This window comes from Chaetomium strumarium (genome assembly GCF_033439665.1).
Source record: "Chaetomium strumarium strain CBS 333.67 chromosome Unknown B0T15scaffold_2, whole genome shotgun sequence".
Classification (NCBI taxonomy): domain Eukaryota; kingdom Fungi; phylum Ascomycota; class Sordariomycetes; order Sordariales; family Chaetomiaceae; genus Chaetomium; species Chaetomium strumarium.
The window spans coordinates 3,157,434-3,171,499 of NW_026944430.1; the positions used below are offsets into that span (position 1 = coordinate 3,157,434).

The 14,066-nt window shown below is 55.2% G+C and overlaps 5 protein-coding genes across 5 annotated transcripts; 3 read left to right on the top strand and 2 right to left on the bottom strand.

The window, feature by feature from the left end:
- Positions 1–1,020: 1,020 nt before the first annotated feature.
- On the top strand, positions 1,021–4,162 carry B0T15DRAFT_116500 (fungal-specific transcription factor domain-containing protein). Its single transcript, XM_062861567.1, has 2 exons — positions 1,021–2,145; positions 2,205–4,162. Exons 1-2 carry the CDS (start codon positions 1,188–1,190, stop codon positions 3,983–3,985), a joined length of 2,739 nt encoding a protein of 912 aa, XP_062724495.1. The 5' UTR covers positions 1,021–1,187; the 3' UTR covers positions 3,986–4,162.
- A 1,914-nt stretch (positions 4,163–6,076) lies between these two features.
- Positions 6,077–7,405, top strand: B0T15DRAFT_116473 (ribosome biogenesis protein Nop16). The gene is made up of 2 exons (XM_062861565.1): positions 6,077–6,497; positions 6,568–7,405. Exons 1-2 carry the CDS (start codon positions 6,382–6,384, stop codon positions 7,142–7,144), a joined length of 693 nt encoding a protein of 230 aa, XP_062724496.1. The 5' UTR covers positions 6,077–6,381; the 3' UTR covers positions 7,145–7,405.
- B0T15DRAFT_116495 (uncharacterized protein) lies at positions 7,385–8,805 on the bottom strand. Its single transcript, XM_062861566.1, has 3 exons — positions 8,523–8,805; positions 8,242–8,462; positions 7,385–8,170 (listed from the first exon to the last, which is right to left on the bottom strand). The coding sequence occupies exons 1-3, from the start codon at positions 8,685–8,687 to the stop codon at positions 7,666–7,668; spliced, it is 891 nt and encodes a 296-aa protein (XP_062724497.1). The 5' UTR covers positions 8,688–8,805; the 3' UTR covers positions 7,385–7,665.
- Positions 8,806–10,444: 1,639 nt separating this feature from the next.
- Positions 10,445–11,561, top strand: B0T15DRAFT_380319 (uncharacterized protein; the record flags this gene model as incomplete). The annotated part of the gene is made up of 2 exons (XM_062864247.1): positions 10,445–10,834; positions 10,923–11,561. Coding segments are annotated over 2 exons (1,029 nt in total), but the record flags the coding sequence as incomplete, so codon positions are not given.
- A 691-nt stretch (positions 11,562–12,252) lies between these two features.
- B0T15DRAFT_116694 (uncharacterized protein) lies at positions 12,253–13,520 on the bottom strand. The gene is made up of 4 exons (XM_062861569.1): positions 13,236–13,520; positions 12,824–13,136; positions 12,700–12,746; positions 12,253–12,612 (listed from the first exon to the last, which is right to left on the bottom strand). The coding sequence occupies exons 1-4, from the start codon at positions 13,396–13,398 to the stop codon at positions 12,335–12,337; spliced, it is 801 nt and encodes a 266-aa protein (XP_062724499.1). The 5' UTR covers positions 13,399–13,520; the 3' UTR covers positions 12,253–12,334.
- Positions 13,521–14,066: the final 546 nt, after the last annotated feature.

Here is a 14,066-nt window from a genome sequence, read left to right on the forward strand (position 1 = left end):
GAGGGCAGGCGCTCCCCGCAGCTTGAGGATGCCGTTTTCCTCCAATGTCAGCTTCAGGTTTCGCTGATACTACAGGATTGCCGGCGCTGGTCCTCCAGGGCTCCATGTTCATGTTGCCTCGCTCACTTCCAGGTTTCGAGTTGTCACCGCATGGGAGACGGGAACTCTTGTCAACACCTTGCAGTGGGTGGATGGAATCCACCCTGCAAAATCGCGTGCTATCGGGGACCCGCGCCGGCTCCGGTCCTTATCTCTCTCGCAAGAAAACCCATGTTTGCATTCAGGCACTCTTTTTTCCACGCCGCGAAATTTAGAATCAGACGAACACCATGGATCACGATGCTAGCCACAGCTCGTGGGGCATCTCGAGACCTGGCAGACATACTTAATAATCGCGCCGGCAGGTTGGTGCTTACTACCCTTGAATCCGGATTTCCTGTCATTTCTATCAATCTAATGCATGTGTATTCCATGTACATGAACATGTTAGAGGTAACTTCTGTGGTAGTCTTTGGTGTGTTCCATTTGCTGCTGTCCTCCTGCGTCCCTGATCCCCTCCGCCACTTGTTCTGCCGTCCCACACTTTTGCGCCATCGGCCAACCCTGGTCGAGTGGCCAGGGCAGGGTTTCGCTCGATGAACGGGAGTGGGACTGGACGCCCTCGGTCGCTGCGCAAGAAACCTCGTCACCTCTTCCAGGCCGTTGCACCACTCCAGGCCCCGGGCGTCCTGCAACCCCGGGGCCACTTCGCACTTGGGGGGGGAGAGCCATGGAACGGTACTTCGGTGTACCTTGCCCGCGAGAAGGGGCCCCTGCCTGCGGTCGTCGGGTGGGAAACAGGCGCCCTGAATAAAACAAGGCCCTCTGCCCGTGGATCGCCCGCCTTGCGCACCTGCTGTTCCATCCCGACTCCCTCTCTCACCCACCGGTTTTATTGCTACTCCCCAAGCGTGCTATGGGGCTTGGGCCTTGCCATATTACCGGCGATTTACCCAGACCAGTCAGCTGCTACGCATCTGAGGCCAGACCGTGTCTTGGATAGCATTCACTCTGTCGCCCCGTTGCGCTGGATCTTGCCCTCCCGCAACAAGCCCTGGAGACTGGAGCAGAGTCGGAAGCTGCTTCGGCCGAAGCAACGTCGTCCCGACATATTACTTTAACCGCCGGTCCTCGGGGGTGCTCACAGCATGACTGCCCCGATCAGCACACCGGTGACCTCGACGGCGAAGGATGCCGCCTCGGCCAGGAAGCGGCGGAGAAGAGCCCCGGCCGGTGGGGCCGCAGACGACTGCTTTACCTGTGCTAAGCGGAATGTGAAGTGCGACCGGAGGAGGCCGTACTGCTCGCAGTGCTTGGAGATCGGCAACGAGTGCTCTGGCTACAAGACGCAGCTGACATGGGGCGTCGGCGTGGCGAGTCGCGGCAAGCTGCGCGGGCTCTCCCTTCCCATTGCGAAGGCCCCGCCTGTGAGCTCGAGCAAGACAACGACGGTGAAGTCGCCGACGGCCGCACGGGGCCGGACCGGCTCTGTCGCCTCGACTGGGCAATGGACGGCGGAGCAGCAGGATGACAGGGCCAGCAGGGAGGAGACGGAAACAGGCATCAAGCCGGAAAACGCCAACAAACGGAATCTATCGGTAGCGTTGCCACCGCCGGCACCCTTCCACTCGCACTACGACATGTCACACTTATCGCCAACCGAGACGGCACCACCAGGCTGGACTCACATCCCTTTTTCAGCGAGCATGACGGCAAACGATATGCCGAGGTTCGGGCCGGGCCCGCTCCAGATCCCTGTTTCGTCACCGGCAGACATGATGCGGCGGGACATGATTCACACACCGATCGACTCGATGAGCGACGTCGACTATATGTCCCCGCTTGGCCACTCGTTTCCGAGGGAAGAGGTGCCTTCCTACATCCACAGCCCGGTCGTGTACGAGGGGTTTCCGAGCCACACCTCGCCAGCCCCGCAGAGTCCGGTCACCGCCATGATGATCGAGCACTCCCGGGCGCCAGCTTCGTGTCCCAGTCTTGTCTACACCCCGTCAGAACCCGCCTCTAGCCTCCACTCTCATATCTCTCACATAGACAACCTGGAAGCACAATACGGCCGGAAACTGCCTCACGACTGTGACGTCTTGGGTGAGTTTCGCTTTTCCAAGCGGCCTGTGCAACCGACGCTAACCTCCAACGCACGCAAGTCCCAGGCACACCTGATCTAGAGACGTATAGTTCAAGCGCTCAATCTCACGGCGCATTTTGGGCAGCGTCGAGTGCCGACGAGGGGTCATCAGTATCCCAGAGCGTTCCGGACAGAAATCCAGAACCATGGCCCGGTTCGTTTCCCTCGCAGCCACCCTCACCTGTCCTGCAGGTGAGCTCGGATCTCATCACCAAAATGCCGTTTTTCATGGACTACTATGAGAAGACCATGTGCCCGGGCATGGTCTTCATCGACGGCCCCAACAACCCCTTCAGAGAACACATTCTTCGGCTCGGCACAAGCAGCAGGAGCCTACAGCATGCCATCTGTGCACTCGCGGCATGTAATCTGAGGATGAAGAGAAGGCTTAGTCTGGGTCATCACGGCAGGGATGCTGGAGAGAGACGATTAGACATGAGTCCCATTGACAGCGCATCCAACGTTCAACCCAGTGACCAGTCCCTCGCGGAGGAATACCAGCACCGCAATCTGGCCGTTCGTCTGCTGAACGAACAGCTGAACGACCCGGAGAAGTCGACGCACGACTCGGTTCTGGCCACAATATTAATATTATGTCACTATCGGATGGCCGAGTCGGGCGTGGCAAAGTTTCAGACGCAGTTCGCGGGCGTGAAGAAGATTCTAGGATTGAGACGGATGTCGCCGTACCCGCCTTCGAGAGACTCGGCGTGGATGGAAGCCTTGTTTACCTATTTTGACGCCATATCCGCGAGTGTCAACGACAGGGAACCCCAACTTACCACCTCCTTTTACGGCGTCCCGCCGGACGCGCACCTATTGCCACCAGGCGCCGAGAACTTGGTCGGCTGTGACCGGGACCTCTTCAAGACCATCAGCAAGCTCGGCCGGCTAAATCTCCTATCCCAACACCGCCCAGTACAGCATATTCTCACCTCGTCTCCACTACCTCGCGTCAGCGCGTCCTCTCGATCAGCATCACCTCTCAACGCGGCGTTCAAACCGCCTTCTTTACTCAACGGGCAAGACCCTCATCACCACAGCATATTCGGCGGCCCACCGCACCCCATCAACAGCAGCGTCCGATTCGACGGCAGTGGTTTCGGCTCGACGACCTTCGAAGACGACGAGATGCTTAGTCCCACACACCTCCACTCGCCGACACCTTACGACGATCCCCGCACCATGTTCTGGCGCGAATGGAAGGAAGCCCGCCTGGCACTCCAATCCTGGGAGTTCGACTCGGCCCGTGTCCGCGCCTCGCTCACCGCCCGCTCACCGCCAACCTCGCCGACATCGCCGTCCCCGGTCCCGATATCAAACTCCGTACCCACGAGCGCTCAAGTCCGCGACCTCAGCTCGTTAAGCGAAGCCTTCCGCTACGCCGCGCTGCTCTACACCGAACGCCTCGCCAGTCCCAACGTGCCGTCCAACCACAACAACTTCCGGAACCTGGTCAGCCAAGTGGTCTACTACGCTACCAGCCTCGAGTCGGGCAGCGCGGCAGAGAAGTTCCTGCTCTGGCCCCTGTTTGTGGCGGGGAGCGAGTGCGTGAACGAGCTGCAGCAGAACATTGTGCGGTCCAAGTGCAGGGAGATCATGGCCCGGAGCGGGTACATGAACAACCTGGCTGCGCTCGAGGTTCTGGAGAGGTTGTGGGCCGGTGAAGGGTGGAAGGAGGATACGATGAGGAGTTCTCATCATCAGGGAAGGATGCTTGGGAGCGAAAAGGGAGGGCCGTTCAACTGGATGAGGTGCATTGGAGGACCCGGGGTGGAGGTTGAGTGGATTATGTTTTGATGATGATAATGATGATGATGGGCTAATGAAGGGAATGAATGGGGCAGGGAATAGACGACTGGGATGCTGGTCGAATGGGGAGCGGTTTATAAACGGCGCCTTTGGAGAGCGCGTACTCTCTCTGTTGGTTGGGTTTTGTCGTTGAAGAGTAGGAGCGGAGCGGGATCTCTGTCATGGCTTCTCTTGTCCATATCGCGTTGGATGTCAGAGATGTCTACAGGCTACGCGGCGTGTGTCTACGTTTACTCCTTATTTTTGTACATGTACGCATACCCTGGATAATTCGGGACGGCGCATCTGCTGGGTACGGAGGCGGGTATCTAAGCTCATCATGGTCCATAGTATATAGCTAGCTACCTTACGAATATTAGGAGGCAGGTTCCTTGGAACAGGAAGAATAGAATTCCTGATCGCGGCCCATCCATCATCACAATGGTGCCGGTGTTTTGTTGCTGGTGATTACCCGGTCGAAGGGTTTCTTCAATTGCACAAATTGCACATGGATTAAGACAGCCTCTACCACCTCGGTGTGTGTTTTCCCGACAACCAGTGGGACACCCGTCCGTCTCTTCCCCAGTTTCCGAGTCCTCAAGATGCAGCAAAAGCCTCAAGTACCGGCTGGTACCGACATCGATGTCAGGCACTGTAGCCCAACCGGGCAATCTAGCCCGGACGGGAAAGGCTAGTGGGAAGCTCGGATAAGGGACCCCTGTCCGGCGTCCCATCGCTTGACGAGTTTCCCGGAATGTAGTGTTGCCGATATCTGCGTCCCTGCCGCCGGCCCTCGGTCAAGCAGACCCCTGGACAGAGATAACTTTAATAAACACCCATGTGCATAGGGTAACTACCTTACCGAGACAGCATTGATGATAGCCGCCCTGTAACCGGTTGGGTAGAGGAAACAGCGAACAAGCAACAAGACTCTCAGCAAACCAGGTGAGAAGAGGGGTCTTGGTAGGATGGGATGGGTGGAACGGCAAATCGCGGCCGTGGCGGATCGAGACTATCGATTTGATCTACATTCGACAATGGTGTGTGAAGGAGCAGGACGGATCTTCTGGAAGGTGTCTAGAAGGTAGGTTAGGTGATTGACCTTCCAGGCCAGTTCAAGTTTGCTCAACGCATGCAGGCGCCACACCCGACGCTCTCTTCGACAAGCGGTACCAGAGGTGTGCAACTGCTCCAGCATGCTCAACTTGGCAGGTATCTTTGCAGCTTAGAAAAGGTCTGCGACGCGAGAGGCTGGGCTCGTCAGATAACTACCTTAGGTAGACACAGATGCGCAACAAAAGCGGACATCCACATCCCTGGATGGCAACTTCCGACTGCAGGCGCTTCGGCAAAGAGAGGGGAGGTGTTGCTGGCGTCAACATAGAGTTGCAACTTCATGCAGGCGGACGCGGATGCAGCATGGTGCCATCTGCGGTCTGATCCCGTACACGGGACGATCCCACTGTGCTAAGCTTAGGAAGGAAGGAAATCGAGTTGCAAGTTGTCGTTATGTACTGCACCTACATGTGCTTCCATATTATTAGTGCTTGGGTGGGAAACGCGGGGTTGACAGCTCGTCTTTCCCTCGGCTTGGAAAGGAATGACGAGGCTTGCGTCGGCTTCGGCTACCACTATCTCGTGTACTGCCCTCTATCCACGGATGGGACAAACCTGGAAGTTGCGATGCTCTGGAGAATCTCCGACAACCCATGAGCATTGGGCAAAAGGGGAAGGGGGCGAACATTGGGCGTTACAAATGGGATGTGGTGGATGCCTGGTTACAATCATTGATTGAATGGCGCATCTCAAAAACTGATCAAGTGATATGGCCTCGACTCTGACACTCGGTGTCAGGTCACAATCAGCCGAGCTCTGCTAAATACCTAAGCTAGGTGATAGTTTGCTGTATCCGGTCTCGAGCGAATTTTATCCACAGCAAGCGCAAGGTGATTTTTCAAGGAGAACCGACAGTTCGAGTGAGACGGCCCCGGACATCGACGACGCCACACACGAAAGCCAAACGTTGGCACCGGCTGTTCTAACTTCACGACACATCCATCATGTGACAAGAGAAGATGTGAGTGAAATGGTGAGAATTGGCTTAGTACTACCTAAGGTACCCTCCAGGTAGTGAGACTCCCAAACGCATAAGGTTCAGTTGGGATTGGTGAGGAACGACAAGAGGATTCTCCCTTATTACTCCGTAATAGTGCTCGAGGGTTAGGAGCCTGCCAGTCATGTCAGCTCGCGGCCAGCTGCTGTATCCGATAATGATAAGCATCGAACCCCACTGAATCTCGTATCTTATCGAGCAGTGTGTCTAGGAAATTTTGGGATTGCAGGCAGTCGAGCTTGCTGTCGCCGACGCCGACACAGAAAAGGAATAGCAGCCCCTATCACGCAGAATGGGTCGCGAACTACAAAAGCGCAAGCGGCGCTCGTCGCGCCCGAAGGTCACGATGCCCAACCGGCGCAAGAAGGCGCTCAATCCACTGGGCAACGACATCATCGCCAAGAGCTGGTCCGTCTTTTCGCCGCGTTGCGCCTCGCTTTCTCATCCTCTTTTGCTGACTTTTACGGTGCTCTCACAGGAACAAGAAAGAAACCCTCTCTCAGAACTACAGCCGCTTCGGCCTGGTCGCCAAGCTAGGCAAAACCACGGGCGGCATCCTGCCCAACAACAAATCCGTCATCTCCACCACCTCCCGGGACCCGCTCGCCGTGAAGTCCGCCGACCAAGGCTTACTACAAGTCCGCGAAGTAAAAGTCGAGCGCGACGCCTCGGGCCGGATCACGCGGGTCCTGCATGACAGTAACCCGCTCAACGATCCGCTGAATGAGCTGGATTCCGACTCAGAGCAGCAACAGGAGGCAGAGAAGGAAAGGCAACGACAGAGGAACTATGAAGAATGGAGTGGCTTTGAGGCGGACAAGGACAGCAGTGAAAGGCCCGAAGTGCTCCGTGCGCTGGAACGGGAGGCCAGCCGGCCGACCGAGAAGCACGAGCGGCATGCGAGCGACCGGGAGATCGAGTGGCTGCGGCGCTTGGTCGACCGGCATGGAGACAACACGGCGGCGATGGCGAGGGATGTGAAGCTCAATCCCATGCAGCAGACTGCGGGGGACATCAGGAGGAGGTTGAAGAAGGCGGGTTTGCTGGCTGCATGATGCCTGGGTTGTCAGGCTGGGGAGTAGGAAAGGTCGGCCGCAGGGACAGTATGTTATGTTCGTCAAGCAATTGGGCAACTGGAAATTGGAAGCCTATCGAGGATTGCTTGGCTTTTGCAAGAGGACAAGACACAGGCGCTGAATGCAGCCTGCAAAAGAGGACCAACGCTTAGTGTTTACCCATATAACTGGCGTTCGGCGTTACATGATGAGGAAACATAAACCAGGGACCGGTCCTGCAATTCAAGAATAGGTATCAAAGGCTAGAAGACACCGAACAAAATCCAGATGTTCATGGTATCTCCTTGTGATCTACCCTCTATAACGCCGCTAACACCAGAGAAAGCTACGCAAATCCAATATTGTCCGTAGATGACCCTACCAAGCGAGGAATAAAAGGCTCGGATAGTACACCAGCCCGTCCATATACCTCGTCCACAAGGTACAAGAAATCCTCCAACACTATATTTCCCCTCGAAGTCTTCAACCTTGAAACCTTGCAGGCTCATAGTCGCCATCACTCATGAGATTCGGTCATAGGCCGCCGCAGGAAACCTCGCCGGCCTCGCATCATCCCCATATAGGTCCGTCGGCGCAGGCGTCGTCGTGTAACGGCTCCCCGCAGCAGAGATTCTCCCGGAGTGGTATTCGGTGTCGTTATCAAACATGTTCCCCTCGTTTTGGCGGAACGGGTTGTCCTGGTACCCGCTGACCGTGCTGCCGCCTCCAACCTGACTAGCTGCCCCAGTGTAGGGGTCAGAGTAGTCGGAGCGGGGACCTGGGCCGCCGTAGTGGGATCCGTCCTGGTCATGGTCATGGTCGTCGTGGTCATGGTCGTGGTCATGGTCGTTCATGTTGACGGGCGCGTAGGCTTCCTCGTCATGTGGGGCCAGCGAGAAGGCGGCCTTGTCCGGATCGATGTTCTGGCTGTTGAGCTGACCGCGGTCGTAACCCGGCAAGCGGTGATTCCATTGATAGTATTTGAGAGTCCAGACACTAAGGAATGTCGTCACGCCGAAAAATAGACTGCGGTGGAGGGTTTCGTTAGCGAGGTCTCGGCGGGGTTGGTAAAGAGGGGGACAAGGGCTATGGCGTACAAGACGAAGAAGGCCATCCCCACAACGGCCTTGCTGATGTTGCAAGCTGTACCGCACTGATTGGCGGTGTTATAGGCGGCCTGGGTAGCGAAGGCCGAGAGCCAGATGACGGCGAAAACAGCGTCAACGGTGAGCATCGCGTGCGGCTGGGCAATCTTTCGAGTTCGCGGGAAGCGCGGGGCCATCATCAGGTAGATCCAAGCCGGTACCGAGAGAAGGAACTAGGGGTAAAATCAGTGCTCTATGTTCTGGCTTTGAAGAGAGGAGGAGGATGTCCCTACCACTGCGAAGGTCCAGCCATTGTTTCCCACGATCTTCGACTTGTCTGCTCGGAAAACGGCGATCTCGAGCGCCCATGACACGAAGCCGAAGAGTATCTGGAGGGAGTGAAAGACCAACTTGAAAGTCGGGATGCGCTCGGGGTCGAGTTCGAGGTCCTCCCACATCTTGCTCAATTGTCTAAGGTAGCAGAGCCCGGTGTCGCCTAACTCAAAACGAACGTTCGGCTAGTGCTCAAGGTCTCAATGTTGACTTGAAGGGTCGCGGCGCTAGGGCAACGCTGGGCACTTTGTGTCGTCGAAAATCGGCTATGCACAACGTAGATGTAAACAAACGCTGGAAAAGAGAGGCTAAACAAGTAGCGAGCCACTGTATCGGCTCAAGGAAAACCAAAGCAGAGATTGATGTTCGGATTCAAAAAGGCTCAGCTCGCAGGTTTTCCATCGCAAAGAGAATGGATCCTGACACAGCCCGCTTGCGCTTTGCCTGGGCGACGACGGGAAGCCTCGTTCTTGGCAAATCGCACAGTGCAAAGCCACGAGAATGACGACGACGGGGCGCAGCTACCCAATCAGCGCTATCATGTTTGAGCGATCGGTGGGTCCTAGTTGTGTCTCTGCATGTTCCCGCAATCGTTCCCAGTTTCGACAAATCGCACTTCAACAAAGCTCAGTTGGCACAGAAACAGATTTCAACATCTGTCTGTTACAGTAGCGGCGCGAGTTCCTCAGCATTGCCAATTACTCGACGGCCACAAATCGCTCTCTGCCAGAGGAGCAGGTCTGATGCGGGTCGGTGGAACAAACAAGCGAAACATGAAGCAATCCAAGACTTGCCTGCACGTTTGGGCTAGCAGCCTGCAATTTCGGGCCAGACGAGAGACGGCATTCAACTGCCGGGCGGCATGCAACCCTGCCCGCCGTTAAGCACTCAGAGCCGACGGGCTCAACGTTAAACTGAGGTTGGAATGGGGAAACAGGTTGCTATGAATTTCGCACAACTCTTCCGAGTTACACGAGACCCCGATATGCTTTATCGAGGCGGGAGCTGGTCAACAACACAAGAGTACAGATCTCGGGACAAAAATAGCAACCTATCGGTCCCGCTGTGGGTCCAAGCTCGGCACCCGGCCCCGAATCCGGGCATCTGCGCGGAAGTGGTATTCCCAGTCACCGGAGCCCGGGCAATGTCGACGATGACTGGCAATGCCACCATTTGCCTTATGCGAGGTTTACAGCCTAAGTCAGATGGCTGTGGCGTTCAAAAGCCCGTGCTTTGTATTGTGGCCGACACGGCCTGCGTTCACAGCTTACCGTCTCGCCGAAGCTCGTGCTGGCAATAGAGACAGTGTTTCGAAGCCCAGCTCCGTTACATCCGGATGCTAGAACATACCTAGGCTCCTAGGTAAGCGCGCGAGGCTGTGATTCCCAGGATGACACTCCAGTTATCTTTGACTCTGCCCCCGCGAGCGCAAACGTGTTGTAGGCACACATCGGCCGAAGTCCAGTATACGGGACCCGGGGCTGCTGTTTTCTGGGGGCAGGTGTAGAGGTATCAAGTATGTGGAGGCGATATATCACCTCTCCGTCGAGAGGTACGGTTTGATTGCGGCCGTAAATTGTCTCAAATAGGGACACCTACACATGCTACACTTAAGGTGCCCCCATATTAGAGAATAGCGATCGAAGACGACGAAGCGTCGTACGGAAGGAACTCGGAAACCTAGTTACCTAGCTCAGGTGTCGACGCCTCGTCACCTTGTTGCTCCTTGTACACCGAGCCAGCAAGCCGTACTACTAGGAGTATCCCTCGCCTTGATGCTGGTTAGTGTCCCCAACCCCAATTCGCCTCAGACTTTCATTGTCCGCGTCCAAACATCATAACGCTCAATTGCCTCATACCCCCGTATCGTGTGCTGTGCTCTATGTCAGGCATTGAGATTGCGGGTATTGTGCTGGGGAGCTTCCCCATCCTACTCAAATGCCTCAACCATTATCGGGACGGCTTCAGGCCCCTCGAAGAGTGGTGGGATTTCCGTACGCATTCTGTTGCGTTTGTCGACGACATCAGACATCAGATGATGCGATACAACGAGAACCTGATCCGCTTGCTCGGTCCCATCGCTGCGAACATGCGTGACCTCCACGATTTGATTCGCAACCCAACAGACCAGCGTTGGCATGACGGCAACCTCGAGGTCCCGCTAAGACAGAGGTTGGGTAGCGAATACGATAGGTTCTTCCGGATTGTTGAGAGGATGCGCGAAGTGGTGGCCGATCTCGAAGTACTTCTTCAAATCGATGATGGGACCGTAGTTGCTCCAGTACCTATACATAGTATTTCTACCGCGCTGTAACCATATACATGTCTTTCCACCCATTTACGTGCTAACGGGGTGATAGGCTTTGTTGGTGAGCCCATCGCAAGGGACGCCCTGGCAGTGGTACTTCAAGCGGATGCGAATCAGTTTCTCCCGAGAGAAGCACAGGAACGTTCGCAAATTGGCAGCATACAATCAAGAGCTGCACGAGATCCTAGGCTACAGCGAACGGATCACCTCGGCGAGTGTTTCCGACAAGCGAGTGGCATTGGACTTAGAGCTCGCCGAATCCGATTCTCGGCTGCATGCGCCTACGCGGGCGGTTGGGTTGTTTGGGAGCATTCGCCAGCAAGCCTGCGGCATCTACAACAGGCTCAATCAGCGGCGGAAATATGACAGCACATGTCCGCCCGAAACCTATGCAGCCCGTGACGCAGCCCGTCTCAACTTCAGCCCCCTGTCCATTTCCGTCAGCGGGAACGTACTGTTTATCCTCGGCAGCGACTCGGAATTTCCCAGCACAACGCTGCAACAGTTTCGAATCAATATGGCCACCGGCGCCACGCCAGCACCAATGCCAGACATGAGCCTTGCTCAGAAGTCAGCCTTGCTCGCCAGCGTTCAGCAGGCACTGATCGGGGACAACAGGGCGACAATGAGACAGGAGAAGCCCGGGAGTTTGCCATCGCTAAGGTTACAGGCTAGCATCCCGTCTCTGAAGACGTGGTCCTCCTTTACAGTCGGCCGCCAGCAAGAGGGGCCTCAAGTACCCCACGAGCGAGGCTAAATGACATAGCGCCAGGCCCCAGAAAGACCGCTTCAAGGAAGATGAAAAGTAGAAAGAAGAAGAAGGGTGGTCACAGAGAGCGTCGTAAACTTTAGGTGGCTGGTTGGCGGTTGCCCCGACTGCTCTATTGCTGAAGGACAAGGTCTTGTTTGTTGAGGATTGGATGTGAGGTCCTGGAGCAGGGATGACGGTGTTGGTATCCATCTACCTGTACTTAATTTAACCTCTGGCAAACTTCCTCTCGATAAGGGTACTAAGCTAGGAGTGGTGCTGTTTTGGCAGGCATTTACACATCCGGAATAAGGATCACCAGGGAATGGATTATAACACGTTCAATCTGGTCTCGGGTCATATGACTCATATCCTGCTGTGTCACTGGGTCAGTCGCCTCGCAGTGCCCTGGGCCATTTGGTCGAGCTAATTACCATCCGTTGGAAATATACCAAGCATTGATTACCAAGGTACCTGCTTACCGGTGACAAAAGCTAGGCTGGTAGTTACAACAGACCTCGTGGGGTTACAAAACAATCGGAGGATAAGATAAGGGAGAGAGAGAGAGAGAGTTGGCATAGGTACTGTGCGGTATGTATGCAAAAACCAGCACTAGGTAGTGGTAACTGTCCCAGTAAGCTAGGATATATAGTATGATCTCCAATATACCTACCTTATACAACTTGGTATAAGTGAACGCTTCAGCCACTCGGCGACTATGCCGATGACGCCATCGTCCAGGCCCACCAGCCGCCATAGCTCAGCGCGGCAGTTCCCGTCAGAATCCCGACCCAGACCATCGAAGCCTTCATGAAGATGTCCTTAGAAAGCTGCTTGACAGCCTCGGCGTCGTTGGCTCGCGGGAACGGCTCCTTCGGCACGGGCTTGTTGAGGATCTGACAGAGCGGCTCCCAACCGTCCTTAAGCTCAATGACATGGAACTGCTCGGGCGGCGTGATGTCTCGCACCCAGTTGTTGTGTTCTTCCAGCGTTTCTAGCAGAGAATCTTTATTAGCCGGCTCTTGCATTCTTTTTCTCGTTTTTTTTTCTTTTTTGGATGACCTAGTCTGAAAAGACTTACTCGGGGTGAGTGTGCCCCATCCCAGCTCACGGGCTCTTTCACGCGCCCTGATATTTCCTTTGCGTTAACAAACCACAATAGAAAAATTCAGGCACTGGAGGACGGGACTTTTCCCCCAACGTACACATCGGAGACCTGGTCAATGACGGGGGCAAACCAACGCCAGCCGGGACACGGGGCAAGCAGGTAGCGCAGCCACCACGGCGTCGCCTGCTGTACGATGAGCCGTATGCTGGCGAACCATCTTTCTTTGTCCCGGTTGACCACGATGACCTGGGCTTCCGGGTAGAGCTCGCGCAGCTCCGGGATCAGGCAGTTGCCAGGCACGTCGGTGATGGCCACGAAGCCGGCCGTCGCTTCGCGCAGCAGCTTGAGCGTCCGGGCCTTGTCACCTGCCTTCCGCGCCTCGAAGATTTCGTGCCAGAGCTTGACATATGCTATCACGATACGAGGGTTGATTGATTAGTAAATAAACAAAACTATATAGTTAGTGGAGCATGATAAAAATCATAAAAACTGAAAATCGTGTTGCTTACCATCCTCCCTTCCGATGAGCTGGGTGCCTCCATGCATCACGGGGCCATCGAGAAGTGTTTCCAGTGCCAGCGACAGGGAGACTGTTCCCGTGCGTGAATACGCGCCTGAGATGACTTCCAATTTTCTGGTCCGGTCTCTTGGGACTGACGGTACTCCCCCCATATTTATGTTTTATGATTTGAGACTCGCCACTTTTATTAGACTCCGTTTCTAGCGCTCCGGCTAGTATTCAGAGGGTGATCTCTGGTCTGGGCTAGAGACAAGAAAAGCAAGTTGAAGTCGTCCTACTACGCCAAGGGACCAAGAATTTCGAAAGACTTTTTATCTCTCCCAAGCTTATGAGCGGCTGGGCCCCTCTGCTGACCTTTTAATCAGTCAATGAAAATCCTACCCAGCGCTGCCTGCTGTCAGCAATTAGAAGGGGGCTCCAATCGGCTATTTGAGCCGTTGACCCGCCACAGAGGGCCCCTGCTAGTTCCTCTTGAAAGTCCCATTGTAGCAACCCTACTATTCCATACGAAGTTAAACACACCGCTACATACACGTGTACACTGCAAAAAGGGCCCGGGAGAGACAAACTGGCAAGCGTCGGTAGTCTCCCTAAGTACGTACTGCGTACCTATATAACAGGTCACAACTTGGTACATACTACATAGACAGTCAGTGACACCCCAAGGAGTAGCTTCGGAAGGATTCCCGGATATGGAAGGAAATGCCCACAATCGCTCGATGTGCCTTTTCGCACTTCTAGGAGTAGAAGACGCCATGCTACCATACTCATTTAGCATCCGGTGAAGCTTGGGAGTGGTGGAATGTTGGCATATATAAGT